Source organism: Pararge aegeria, chromosome 22 (genome assembly GCF_905163445.1).
Source record: "Pararge aegeria chromosome 22, ilParAegt1.1, whole genome shotgun sequence".
In the NCBI taxonomy this organism is placed as follows: Eukaryota; Metazoa; Arthropoda; class Insecta; order Lepidoptera; family Nymphalidae; genus Pararge; species Pararge aegeria.
In genome coordinates this window covers 344843-360230 of record NC_053201.1, presented here as the reverse complement: position 1 = coordinate 360230, position 15388 = coordinate 344843, and the positions used below count along the sequence as shown (strand labels likewise).

The window sequence follows — 15388 nt, the reverse complement described above, 5'->3', positions numbered from 1 at the left end:
TAAAAATAACATAAAAGCAAAGACAAGAGACACTATAGTGTCAAGTCAAAATTACGTGTTCTCTATAGTATTGTCTGCAAGAACCAAAATATAAAAACTCCTTATTCATGTTATTAGTTTCTGGTTCACGTTCCCACGTTATCAAGTGACCTCAAATATACCAAAATCCTCTTCACTAAACTTAACTTAAAGTCTTTATTCCGACAGCTATAATAATAAATGCCGACATGGTCGCTACGTTCAATTGGTAGGCACGTCAGTTACAACGCAGGTCAGTCTTTCTTCGACCCTCACCTTAAAGGTCTAGGCAGTTTCAGATTATAGGAGATAGAAAGGACTCAGATCAGATTCACTGACACAGACTGGATCAGATTGTCCACTGATGATAAGTGTAAAAGATTGACTTTAACCAGAGCAACACGTCAAAGGGCATCCACATGAGGTGTAAATCCTCGGGTGCCTGTTCTAACAACATCATCCATGCCCTTCGGTCATTGATAAAATATATGACTTTAATTCAACTTGGCGAAATGTAACGCAGTGTTTGCGACTGCTTAGTCGCTAAGTTTTATATTTCCTGTGTTCTTATTAATATATTTAACCTTACCTCAACTGATGGGCCTTCACTGCTGGACAGTCTCCACACTCGTGTTGTTCAGCTCCTCAATTCTCTTGGCGCCGTCCAGGTGTACAGTACTTTCCCAAAGACTCATTAGGCAAAGGGATTAAAATGATAGAACAACAATATTTTTGTAAATATTTATGTACAATTTCATTGCAAAACACACAATAATCATTCTTAATAAATCAGATATGTACACAACAGTACAAAAACACATACAATCTATCAACTACTACGTAGTCATATTATGTACCTACTCAGTATTATTTCTTTAGAGTATTCCTTATTCCCACTAAACATATTTCGGGCGCATAGGCCGTGTAACGCGTCACGGAAGTTGGAATAGTGGACGATTATTGGGTACCCTTTCCGTGAACGGGCTATTCGAGACTTGAGACTATTTATCTAATAAATATATTCACAAACATTACTTTTAAATCCCACTGCAATCCTTGTTTACAAGTAGCCTTAGTGCCAAGATTTGCTCGGTCGCAATGGAGGAATCGTTTTGCATATTAAACTCTGGAAGAGTTTTGTCGACTCCCCTGGTTCAACGGTGAGCGCTGTAAATATAGGTAGGAGGTCCCGGGTTTGATTCTCGGCAAGGGTCATTTGGGAATTTGAATTTTGTCTGGTCTGGCTTTGGCCTTGGCTAGTTACTACCCTACTGACAAAGACGTGCCGCTTAGCGATTTAGTGTTTCGGTGCGCGTCGTGTGTCGAGTGAAGACTGATTAGGGGTATGACTACCATGATGATGATGATGTCCTCCATGACGTATCCGTCAACGGCGACACCTTGGCTTTATCGTCTCGAGTGTGCACGGATATGACTAGCGTAGCCAAATTTAGTTTTGAAGATTCGATTGAACGACCCGCAGTAAAGTTGACCGCTGTTATTATAACTATACGTATAGGAAGGCTTAGGCCTAATTTTTTTGTTGTAGCGCTTTGAGTCAATGTGCTCTAGACGTTTCATTTCGAAGGTTTTACATTTTTCACTTATCAGTTTGCGCCATTTAGACCTCTGCGTGGCAATTCGCTCCCAATTGCTCCATGGTATATTGCATGATGTTAGATTGCGTTTTAGAACATCCTTAAAGCGCAAGTACTGACCACCAGACTTTCGTTTACCATTACTGAGCTCAGAGTAAAAAACTGCTTTCGGTAACCGGGTGTCATTTATGCGCGTCAAATGTCCACACCATCTGAGTTGACCTTTCAATATTAATGCTTCCATGCCGTCCATGCTCGATCTCCTCAGAATAACATAGGCTAACTTGTATTGGAATTTTAAAAAAGCGTTTCTTTATCGTCGAAGTAAAATGGACCTAATGTTAAACGTTAAACAAACGCTCCGTCAAATGCCTTAGCTAAAGTATTGTAGGAGTCGTAATGATTTATTTATTATACGGCTAGAAGCCAATTACACAAATTAAAAAATATAAAAACCTTTAAAAGAAGTTCAAAACAAATTTAAAGAATTATAATATACTAGCTGTTGCCCGCGACTTTGTCTGCGTTTGATTTTGTTTTTAAAGTATTCAGTATCGCTAAGCCTTAAATGAGTATAGTAGTATATATATCTATATATATATAACACGTGACTGTCAATTAATTATAGACAAATAATTTGCAATAAAATAAAATTGCGACTATAATTAAAGATCTAAGCTATCCTATCTCTTAAGTTGGACCAGACTGCTCACGGTGTGCCCATTTAATTCAAAATCGGTTAAGTAGTTTAGGAGTCCATCGCGGACAAACATCGTGACAGGAGATTTATATATATTAAGATGAATAAGATCTACTTTACTGCGATGTTCAAGTATTTCCATACTTGAAAAAGATTCCTGGATTGCAAGCGAGCAAACCTTGTGCTTAGGTTTAGTACTAGGTTTAACATTTAATACGACTGTGCGTTCGATTATGAGACAAAATATAAATAATATATTGAATAGGAAAATATAATAGGTTGCATCTACTCCCATGCTTTAAATATTTTACTAAAGATTCTGAAACATTTATTGTCAACCTTAAAACACTCAATGTCGTAATAACCACACAATTCTTTTTTTTCATCCCCTCTGATTTACTCAACAGACAAACCACATTGATTTAATAACATCTGTATGAATTAAAAAAACATCTGTATGAATTCCAAAAAGTAACCTCTGACACCAGACTGCCGGGTGGTTTTAACTGACGTCAGGCATTCCGACAGTCAATTGACAACTCTACAGCAGCTTTCAAAGTAAAACTTAGATAAAATACATTTTATAAACAAAAAAATAATTTTAATATTATCTGTATTTTGTGCCTTTGACAATGTATTGGTAATTTCAGTTTAAATCATTATTATCAGTCTACCTACCTAGTGGTTGCCTACTCGCATCAGTAATCCGGTCTGTATGTACCTAGCTAAGTGCTACAGTGGCATCTGTGAAAACTTGAAGCCTGGGCTTAAAAAGAAAGACATCCAATATATAAAGAAGAGAAGCAGGCAAGAAAGTCGTTGAAATGGTTCCTTAAAAAGGTGTACGTTTCCTACTCTTTTAGAGGCCACTAGAAATGTCACGGAGTTTGGAATGTGTGCGTTACGTGAAAGTGTAACTCAAGGCACCAAATACAAACATCAAATTACTATCTCTACCCACTTGTGGTTTTTGACTGTGAAGACCGAATGGCAATGTTATAATGATTAGATTAAATAAATACGATGTGCAGTGTTGCCATATATAAAAACAAATTCTTTCTTTCTTTCATAAAGATGACTAACGTCACGATTTCACAAGTAAGTTTAGCAGAGAATTATATTATTAGTTTATTGGAAAGTTACAGCGCTGAGCTCTATTAGTACCACTGGACAGTCTTTGGTTACTTTGTTTTTGTCTGTGTGAAGCTGTGATAAGAGTGTCCGAGGAACTATAACTTGAAATTACCAAAAACGTTATTATTAGTTTTGGAGACACTTGTACGTCGCATTTGGCATCTGTACGGAGCCAGCGAGTCCGGAGCTTACGATGAAGGCCAGCTAGGCGCACTCTTCGAGGATGGCTCCCGCGGCTAGGCGGCCTGCGGCTGCGGTTGCGGTTGCGGCTAGGCGGGCTGCGGCTGCGGCTTGCGGCGGCAGCGCACGCGCAGCAGCACGGCGCCGAACACCAGCAGCACGCCCAGCACGCCCGCGCCCGACACGGCGTGCCCGAACACCGCGCACGACAGCAGGATCGACACCGCCTGCGCGCGCCTCGCGTTACTTCCCGCACACAGCCGCGTTGGCCATTAAACATATTTCGATCCAAGCAACTGACAAACTACACCGTAGATCAGTTGTCAAGCAAAAAGCTCGTCCGGGGAAACATTACACCGTGCTTATTTCTGTCACCAAGCAGAAATGTCGTGTTGTGTAACCACAGGCATATGAGGTTTAACACCTACACCTCAGATTGATAGACAAAGGGCGGCCTTTTGCAGCACGTGTTCCTCGCATGCCCTGCTAAGTGTTGCTATGTTCGTGGGCGATGTTTTCCGCTTACCATCCGGCGGGCACGTGCTAGGTCGGTTCAATATTGCTATAAAAGGCAACGAGCGGCCGGCGCGCAGTTACCTGTCGCAGCGTCATGATGATGGTGAACACGACGGGGCCGAAGCGCGCGATGGTGCGGTAGATGAGCAGCTGGCCCAGCGCCGAGCTCACGGACAGCAGCGCGCAGTCCGTCACGAACATGGGGTGCTGCGCAGGGCACGGCATTTAGTGTGCGACGGAAACCTAATTGGGAATCTACCGCGGCTGAACTGGTGCAGGTCGCCCCTTCAGCATCTTGAAACCTCAACGTCTCCCGATTTTCCGAACTATGTACCCCGCCCATCACCAATTTTGTGAACTTGATTAAATCTCTAGGATTATAATAAGAAGGCTCAGAGTCACTCAACGCGCGATGGAGAGAGCTAGCTATCAGGCGAGTCGTTGGTAGCCGCTAGAGCGGGTATTGTGGAACTCCCTACAAAAGACCTATATCCAGCAGTGGATGTCGATTGATTGACATGATGATGATGAAATATACCAAGGTACACGAAACAGTTAGGTAAGGTTAGGAATCTAACTTGCGTTCGAGAAACTTTGTAACACCAAAATCTCTCAGTGCTTGAAGTCTTCAATACTTTATCTCGTGTGTATCTCCATGTGATGAAATGAAGAGATTCGTAGATAAACCAAAACAGTTCAAAGAGTTTCAAAGCTGAAGTAGCAATGGGCGGGACACATAGCTCGGATAACCGATGAATTTTGGGATCCCAAGGTGTTGAATGACGACCCCCATCTGTAAACGCTGCATCGACCCAAGTAGGAGAACGATTTGCTAGGAGCCACTGCAAACATTCGGCCCAATGGATAATGATAAGCATTTGCTTCTAGGTCATTTGCCTCAGCAATACCAAAGGAAAGTTTCTCGGGCGAGTAGGATCTAAGTCGTTAAAAAGTTTTCCATAGAGAGAGCTCTCCATATTGTTCACAATTTTGTGGCTAGAGTACGCGAAATCCTTATCAGTTGAGTTTGAATCTGAGTTTGAGTTAAATAAATTATAAATATAAATAATAAATAAATAAATAAATATACTACGACAATACACACATCGCCACCTAGCCCCAAAGTAAGCGTAGCTTGTGTTATGGGTACTAAGATGACTGATAAATATTTTTATGAATTATATATACATAAATACTTAGAAAATACATATAAACACCCAGACACTGAAAAACACTTAATGCTCATCACACAAACTGTCGCTGTCCAGTGCGCCAATCGGCCGTCTGAACGTTCTGGCGTTAAACACAGTTCGTGCCTTACATCATATAACTTTGAATGGTTTTCGATGTGTACCTTTTTGAGGCTTCAGGGCAGGCAAAGATGACTGACGTACAGCCGACTCAGTAGTGTGTATACGTGTCAGGCGTACGGGTGGCGGCGTACCTGCAGCAGGCGCGGCGCGGGCGGCGTGTGCGCGGCGGCGGCCAGCGCGCACGAGCACAGGTTGACGCCGCACAGCATCTGCAGCGGCCGCAGCGCGTGGCGCCGGAACAGCGCGCCCTGCCACGCCGCCGTGAACCCGTCGCAGCACAGGTACAGCGCCAGCAGCGCCGCGCCCGCCGCGCCCGGCGCGCCCCACGCTGCACGCGGTAGGGAACAGGGGATCACAACACTTTGTCTATGATTAACAAACCATAGTTTGTATACTCATTGATAGTGTTTTGAAAATAGAATTTTACGTTTACTAGACTGTCAAAAAGTAAAGGATCTATGGCGGGTGACGCGAGTTTGACGCGATCGATTGGCGGGAAAAAAAGTGAGGACAGATTTAAATTAATGAATTGAGAAAAGGAGATTAAGTAAAGTATTGTGGTTGGAACGTTACAAATTGGGAACAGATGATTTATAAAGGAAACGATATACTTGACGAAATATTGTCGTAGCGAAACAAGAGTCGTATGTACTGGTGATGGAGTTGTTAAAAGTTGTTGGTACTATGGTTATACCTGATGTTGCATAAGATAAGTATATCTCATCCTTTGGGTTATTTAGGTATCATATATGGAGCCCTAGCATTAATTAATACAAACAGTTTATGTAACAGACGTTGCTCTATACAAACAACTTGTTCCAAAAGTCCTGATGTTATAAGTGATAATAGTACTTATGTTAGACCGGTCTTAAAATATGTCTTGTATCAAAGGGCCTAGCGTTATTACATATGACAATGTTGTAATTGTGTTTATAAGTCTTGTTTTGATTGATTGAATAAAAGAGCTACGGTAGAGTTTCTTGCCAGGGGTCTTCTCTGCCGAAGACAGCATTCCGAACTGGTAGTAGAGTAATTTAAAGGTAACAAGTAATATGAACTATAGAGAAGCTTAATATACAGTATTAGAGTTGATCCAGTTGTTTTATTTTACTCCTTGGGGAGACAGGGTTATAGAGTACAGACCCACAACACTGCTCTTATGCAGGTTGGTGGGCTTTAATGATATCTTTTATAAAATTAAAACTTTAATAGTAAGAAAGAATAATTGTCATGAGAATAAATAATTACTGCTAAGAAACTAGGTATTTAGCATCAATAATACTGTTAATTAATGAAAGATCCAAAAGTGCCATCCTGAACATTGTCAGTATTGAAGTGAATATCTGAATACCTTGGTCTTCCATTCTATATTTTTTTAGCGCATGCGTACCGGCCGGCTGGTCGTGGCTGCCGAACATGAACAGCATCATGCCCACGGAGATGAGCAGCGCCGTGCCGTACTCGTAGGGCTCGTACTTGTTGCGCGAGATCAGCTTGCCCATCAGCATCACCGGGATCACCTTGCACGACTTCGACAGCACCTGCGGCCCGAGTTACACTACCGTCGCTGGGTAGGCCAACGTGGCCTTCAGTCCAATACAAGAATTCCTACATCAACAGCCTTAACATTCCCCTGCTTTGCTAAAAGCCTCCTCCAGCAGGCGGTTGGATAATCACCACGCTGGGCACGCTGAAGATCGTAATAGTACAGAGGATGTTAGAAGGACACACCACACCACACACTACGACATTTCGACTTGGCTTTACTGGCGGACGCCGCTTAAATAATTGATGTCACCTATAAATAATGTACCTACCTAGTACCTACCATGTAAGTAATTAGTATTATCTACAACCATTAATTTTTTCGTCATATTAATCCTTATCCAAATAAATAGTATTGTAATTAAGATTACTTATGTACCTGCAAATTCCTTTTTATATTATACCAATTGGACTTATCGTTACGACGCGACGGGTATAGAAATGCTGAAAGCAAGAAAACTGTCGCAAACCGCACGGCCGCGTATAAAATAGTTTGTTAATAAAACATGGTGGCGGTCTAGGTTATTTTTTTCAAGTTATTAAAACGCAGCAGACGCAGTGGGTAGCGGCGGCGCGGGCTCGGTTACCTGCGTGGGAAAGCTGACGTACTTCAGGGCCTCGTACTGGCACCAGGCGCTGACGATGTTGGTGAGCGAGCAGTAGGAGAACTTGTAGAGCGGCGCCGCCAGCACGCGCTGGCCGCTGCACAGCAGCCGCGCCAGCGCGATGGCGAAGCCCAGCAGCCGGTTGATGAACACCAGGAACTGCGAGTCGTGGAACCGCACCAGCGAGCCGTCCGCCATCTCGTAGTTCTGCGCACAACTTCACACGGTGACCACTTCGACCGGCGTCCCCGCTTCCCACATGCCGCGCGGATATGTATATAGATACACCTAACGTTGGCTTGTAGTCGTGTTGGTGACCAATTAAAAATTTAATTCTTGATAATAAACACTTCTTTATAAACCGAAAATAAATCGAAAATAATAATGTAATAGCTCGACGATACAATTTTCAATTTACAACATCTTAGGTACTATGCCTCGCTGCGGTGGTATCGAAGACGTTTTAGATTTTATTTTGTAACAATAGGTTAGTTTAATGTATAATATAGAAAAAACAAACATTACGAAAAAATATAATCGTACTTCTGACACACTTTACAAGTTCTGTAATGTTTGTATAGGAAGCTTGAAACCACCCTCCGTAATGTTCTTTAATCAATACTGAAAATTGAATCATGATATCTTTGAAGAAATTTTAATTTTAGGGCAATTATAAGATTATACCTACACTAAAGAGTTAAGTGTCGACTAAGATAAGTGAATCCATCTCGGCTTTATTGGCCCTCGCATTTAATATTTATCAATCAGACCTGTGTCATGATCTTCTCTTGCAGCAATCCCCACACCAGGTAGGCGCCCATGAGCCCGGTAAAGCAGAAAGCCAGCTCGAGGCCTTCCCGCTGCGGGCTCTCCTCCCCCTTCGCCGGCTTGACGGACTCCGGCAAGCGCTCCTGCTCGTGGAAACACGCGAACAGCGTGCGCGAGACCCACGTCTGGTTTGCTGGAAAGACCAATAGCCTTCGTACAAGATTTGACGAGTCGTTTTCACATATCAAACTCTGTATTGACAAAGTCAAATCAACCCAATACCACATGTTTTAGAGTCGCAAATCTACAATCTATTTTTAATCAACAAACGCTCTGTCAAAAGCCCCAGCTCAGTAAATTTTAGGCAAATTTGGTATTTAATCCTACGTAAATAAAACGCATTTTACTCCGATGTTCAAGTATTAAGAGCAAATCATACTAAGAATACTCGGTATTGAGGTGACGTCAAAATTTATGTTTCACAAAAGTCGTCCTCTATCATCAAATCAGCATCGTATATCTTATGCGCGATAGTGCTTGGCATATGCTGGGCGGTGTTCTGGCTGGTGTTACAGACAGACATGATGTTTCTATATTAGTATAAGATGTACTGTTTGGAACACTCCACCATCATAAACCCATTACGATTCGCGATGTTTTCCTTTACCGTTGAAGTGAGTAATATTTTTTATTTCTAAAATTTTGTGGCATAAATAATATTAACAAATAATAAATATATTACGACAATCCACACATCGCCTTTTAGCCCCAAAGTAAGCGAAGCTTGTGTTATGGGTACTATGATGGTTGATCAATATTTTTTTGAAAATTATACATTAATACGTAAAATGTACACACTATATAATGACACAGGAAAACATTCATGTACATCAGACAAACATTTTCCAGTTGTGGGAATCGAAGCCACAGCCTTGGACTCCGAAAGCAGGGTCGCTACCCACTGCGCCAGTCAGCCGCCATGAATAAATGTATCTTCTTTCTTTCTTTCTTTCTTATAGGAGAGAGAGAGATATACAAACATTGCTTTGAGACAGATCTAAACAGTCAGTGAATCCAGAATGCAAAGTTCCATGAATAACAATATTTGCTCATTGTGTAATATAATAAATAAGACTCTATAGTAACGTGAGTGAATAAAGTTGTAAGTAAATAAAACATGCTTTACGTGCAACAAATTATAGTAACCGTGAACAATATATTTTCTATCAATTGTTACGCTAAATAACAATAATGGTTTTCAAGATAAGGAAAGTATATTGAAAGAATTAAATTCACTTGAGGGAAAACAAATCACCATCTAAATTGGTTGTGGTAAATGGTCTGATATCTCTTAATGTCTGAGTTTTTCAGGGATCTGTCCTTTGCTTACACTTTTTGAGCCTTATTGTTTAGCTCTAAGCTACTCAGCTCCTCCTCAGATCAAAATAGACTGCATAAGTTAAAATAACATGTAATAACATTATTAAAATATTTCACTGAAAAAAGAGACTTTATTAAGCTTTTGTGTATCAACAACATAATCAAATGCAATATCCGGATATGCATTAAATTTGTCGGCAAAATAGCTGCAAAAACCTTTATTTTCTTAACATTCTGCTGCTGTGTTTTGACATTCCTTCTTACATTATTATTAGTCAAAAGATAACAATGTAAAAACATACATTGCAGATAATTTAATATAATGATTGATGTTTATGGATAATGGATGATCAAGAAGATAAAAACAAGTACCAGTAACTTGTTCTCACTCAAAGTACTAGTTATCAGTCAAATACTTGTTTTGTATCACAGCATGAGAAGCGACAAGATAATTTTTCCAACGATTTATTTTGTGGGGTTTTTTCCTTATCAAGTTTTCTTATCAGAAATACCAAAGCACAGGAGCTCCTACATCTATTGACATGTTTTGTCTTGGAAAACACAAAAGCTTTATGCTCCCGATTGTTATAACTTAGGCTTTGATGAACAGCCTGGCGCAGTGGTGAGCGCTGTAGTTTTAAGTTGCAGGTCCCAGATTTAGTTATTGGCAGGGCCATTTTGGGAATTCAAGGTTATTTCTCCCAGTGCTGAAAAATCAGATTTAGCTTCTCGGTGCACTGTCACATGCAAAACCACATTGTACCGGGGATGTGTGCTACAAACTTAGACTGCATCATCCAGTTGAGATTGCAGTGAAGGGCTAGCTTGTAGCAGTTTAAACAATTAATAAAAAAGTTACCTTTAATCAAGAATGAAATGCACATCCTATTTTTTGGTCAATTTCATTATAAAATATGTTTGTCCAGAAAAATCTTCAATTTTTTTGTTATAAAAAAATATACATTTCAAATCATATTTTGAATTTAACCAAAATATGTATAATTATTGTTAATATAAAATCTAAACAACACATATATTTTGAATTCCTAAAAAGTTTTATAAATAAGTAGTTACTTACTAATCTTGTCAAAATATTTAGTCCTCTCCAAATACTTATACAAAACATAGCAGGGCAATAGCACTGTGGAGTATCCAATAAGATTTAACAATAATCTGAAACACCTGAAACAAAAAATTATAGTTAATAGATCCTACATAAGTAACGAGTTCAGAAACCAGTTTGTACTAGGTACTCTTTACATATACTACTGAAAGGGATTTTTTTTTTTACCATAAATGATATGCACAGTTCTAGTTAGTTTTAGTTAAATAAACTAACAGGAGAGGTTGCTGATAATGTAACTGGGTCTTTTGAGCGGAAAACACATATACTTACCATGAGTACTCAGAATCCGATAGTGTGCCAACCTCTTCATAGGCAGCCACAAGCTGGTGGTAGATCTGTCCCAAGGCAAAAACCGCAAACACACACAGCAGTAAAACTAACCTGAAATATAATATTTCATTACATTCTATTACTGGCTCAGAGTTGCTATTGCTTATGGCGAGTTGTCAACATTGAAATCTTTTCATTGCAAAATTGTAGCACAATTCAGGCAACATAGCACTTGTGTATGCTTTATAACCCCCTATGTTCTGTGTGAGGTGGCTGGTGCCTGATGATAATCATAGCTAGTCTTCTAGCTTCCAAGAACTGGCCTTCTCTATTATTGGAAGTAGATTATGTATGAATAGCTGGGATCTACTAAACTATTCATTGTATAGCTACATCGCAAAACTATTTAACTTTACAGTAGGCACAATGCATGATAAATTTCCATATAATTATCTGCTTTGATTTTGCATAACTAATGAGATAGCAAATTATGTCAAGAACAAAATATCATATCAAGTAACATTCCACGAATGCATATTCAGTGTCCTTATTATTAGGAAAGGAGTCCAGGGTCTATAATTTCTAAACTGATACAGGTCTAGTAAGCATAAAGGTGGTAGCTATTTTCCTTTCCCAATAGTCGAACTGTCAGAACTACACACTATAAAGTTGGTTTTGAGTAACAAATTAAAGTAAAACTGATCAAATGGCCCAAGTTGTAAATTATGTACAACATATTGTTAATTTTAATTAACTAAGGTTCAACTGGAATACAGGTTAGATAAATTTGAATTTTAAAACATGGTGAATTATGTCCAACTCACAAGTTAGTTTTAATACTCAAAAACAAAAATTGCAAGCTTTCTAATTTCATATTGAGTGCTGGTTAGCTCTTCTCTCCCATTTAACAAACCAGCTAAGCTGTGAATGGAAATGATAATACTAAGATAAACCGCTACTTATAAAATCCACCGTTCTATGTATGGTGGTTCTCAACCCTCTATTATGAAAGTAACGGAAAATGGTGACGATAATGAGTCTTAGTATAGAAAATTGGACTTACCCGATTACTATCTTTGACCGCATTGTATTGATATTATAGTTATTTAATTATAAAATAGATCTTAGTTAAAATACTGATTGATAATTAGTTGTAAAAACGCACAAAACCTATATAAATGCAATCCTATTCTACATTAGGTACATAACGTCTTACTTTAAACTTAGTGATTTATACTAATGTACAAACCACACGTGAGATTCTTAACTGATTGGTAAGTAGTATTTTTTAATTCATTAAACCTAATTTATTTTATTAAAAATACCAAAACATATCGTCGGCGTCACATGTTTAAATGTCAATAGTGAAATGTTTTTGTCAATTTGACACTGACATTTACCCAACGTCACAAGCTAATTGACAGTTGCAACCACATACTTTACGAAAAGCCATAAATCAAAAGAAGAAGAAGAAGAACCACATACTTAATTACACAATGTAGGGAGATTTTAGATGAAAACCAAAGAGGATCAAGACACGCCGTAGCGTGTCAAGCCATAAGAAAGGTTCTGGCGACGAAGCAACCCTTATTATTACGTACCATTTAGAGCTTCTTTTTCCGCCTTAATAACTCAAAATCTATTTAATAGAGTTAAGTGTCGATTGTCGAAAGTGGTACAAATGTCTCAAAACAAACCAGATTTGCATTTTGTAAAAAAAAAGGACAGTTACCATTAGCACCAGTTAAAACTTTTTGAATTGCTTGCATACAACTTCCATACATACCTAGGATTTTATAAACCGACCTTTTTGAAAGATTAGCACTAGCATTTTTAGTAACATTTTCGAACCCGCTATATAACGCTTATTCTATGTTTTTATCTTTGTTTCTAAAAATGCGTGTTCTCTTTGAGCCACGGGCGTCACCTATGGTTCGTAGTTACTATAAATAATTGTTAGAGTTATAATTCAAAGATTTTTTTTATTATAAATCATAATAGGATATATTTAAAGCTTAATTTTGTTAGATTGAATATATTTACATACAAATTTTACATAACGACTAAAAACTAGCATAAGAAAACTTAGGACATTAAATGGACGGGGATTATTAGGAGGAAGGACGTCGTAAATACATATTATGTTATTAAGATATAAAAGAAATCCAAACAAATATATTGTAGTCCCTAATATTTGGGACGCCCAATAAATATTCGAACATGCAATACTGAGCAAACCTAAGTGGCAAACCCTACGTTTTTTTGTTCTTTGCCTGTCATCAATTACTGTCATTTCATTTGTCGCAGCAAACGTAAAGATGACATTTTGGTGCAAAACTATTTAAAATATTTTTTAACAGCTTCTAAACATTTATATTATAATTATTATTTGCTAAAAAATATTATTTGCTGAATCTGTATATTATGTATAAAATTAAACCTATTTTAGTTTATTTCAATAAAATTGATTCTACTAAAGGCTGCAACTCAAATAGGTACCTATAGTAGGTATTAGGCATGGAAATATTACCTAATTGAACCAAGTGTTGGTAAAAATGTTTTGGAATGAGACTGTAATGCTTATGCTTGAGTTTTTAGCAGCAATTTGTGTTGTTGCTGTTTGCGGGCCTTGCTTGCTTGCTTGTGCACGAAGGCTTATTCTGGGAGACGAGTTGTTGCAGAGACAAGGTCGGATATTTTTAAACAAATAAAACGAATTAAGCCACACCGGTTTCAGTCCATCCTATTACAATCATACCTACTGCGCAGAGACCCGAAGTTGGTACTATTATTAGTGTAGGGTCATTTCGCCTGTTTGCGTCCACTTAGTGGAGTTGTTAGGTTTGAACGTGAAAAAAAAAATGTCCGTGCGATAGTTTTTAATCAAATATGGTTGTAATGTAGTCCCTATATAGTCTTGTCAAGTTTAATGCACAGTTTTGGACAACGCATCTGATGTTTTATTCTACACAGGTACAAATAGCTGAAACAGGCGATTTTCCCATTTTGCGTCCACAAAATCCAGATTGCGCCCGCCTGTGGACCAATTGGAGTACACCTGTTTAGAAATAATTAGGAAGGGAAATAGGAAATAAAAAGGGAAGCTTGTGATTTTAATCAAAACATTTATTTAATACCTAATTATTGCTGATATCATAAAAGTTAACATAAATTGCACTTCAGGATATTTTTTTTTCTCCTCCAACTAACTCATGTCGATGGCTTTATACGATTCTATTTTACCATTTCGGTACAAAGCCCTTAAAATTGGCCAAGTGCGAATCGGACTCGCGCGTTCCGTGTTTTATTTTATTTTTTAATATTTATTGTTATAGCGGCAATAGAAATACATCATTCATGAAAATTTCAACTGTCTTACTATCACGATTAATGAGCTACAGCCTGGTGACAGACGAACAGCGAAGTCTTAGTACTGGGTTCCTGTTTTTACCCTTTGGGTAAGGAACCCTAAAAATGGAACAAAATTCAAATATTGGCAAATATATAAAATAATTTTCGTATAATAACAATTATTATATTTTTAGGTTATAAAGAGTATATTTAAATAAAATTATATAAATTTTACTCTATTATTTTCGTGTGATAAAAAGATGGACGCAAAATGTTATAGGGTTTCTTATGTAGGAAAACTGTGAGTCCAAGTCTGATTTTTGACATTCATTATCTTTTTTTATATTTCTAATAATAAGGACGCAAATCGGCCATCATATTATGCATGTTAATGTTGTTAAAATTGATAGGAAGTTTATATTGTTTTTCCCATGTTATCGTATTTAATTAAACATCTTACTGAGAAATAGTTAGAGTAATCTGCGTCCACAGCGGACGCAAAGTGGTTTTTTTTATAAATTTTATGTACTAGTTCGCTTCCACCTTATATAAAACTGTCAGTAGAAAAATATAAGCACAAACATCGTTATTCCTATAGTGTGGTTCACAATTAAGGTCTAGGGATAACAAAGTATTCTAAATTTCACATAAACACCTTAAATACTTACCGTGAAAAGTACAGCTGCTCACTATTTTTTTTACAACACATTCGCGCGTCAGCACTTGTTGGTTGCACACGCAAGATTAGTTTATTTTTCATTAAATTTGGGTTGCACGCACAGATCTTTTGTTTGTGTGTGACTTGTGAGTACCTGTCATAGGTCCGAACATCAATAGAAGCGCTCTTGTTTAGATTGGTGTGTCGGTATTGTTATTTTTCACTG

At 38.2% G+C, this 15388-nt stretch overlaps 1 protein-coding gene across 2 annotated transcripts; it reads right to left on the bottom strand.

Moving 5' to 3' along the window:
* Window positions 1-2409: 2409 nt before the first annotated feature.
* LOC120633827 (adenosine 3'-phospho 5'-phosphosulfate transporter 1) lies at window positions 2410-12495 on the bottom strand. Of its 2 annotated transcripts, none has more exons than XM_039904189.1 (9): window positions 12217-12495; window positions 11154-11264; window positions 10836-10939; window positions 8380-8570; window positions 7592-7816; window positions 6811-7000; window positions 5591-5787; window positions 4228-4353; window positions 2410-3857 (listed from the first exon to the last, which is right to left on the bottom strand). In XM_039904189.1, exons 1-9 carry the CDS (start codon window positions 12237-12239, stop codon window positions 3720-3722), a joined length of 1305 nt encoding a protein of 434 aa, XP_039760123.1. In that variant the 5' UTR covers window positions 12240-12495; the 3' UTR covers window positions 2410-3719. The 2 variants fall into 2 exon arrangements, with proteins under 2 accessions (XP_039760123.1, XP_039760124.1); XM_039904190.1 differs by having other exon boundaries at window positions 6850-7000.
* Between the last annotated feature and the right edge of the window lie 2893 nt (window positions 12496-15388).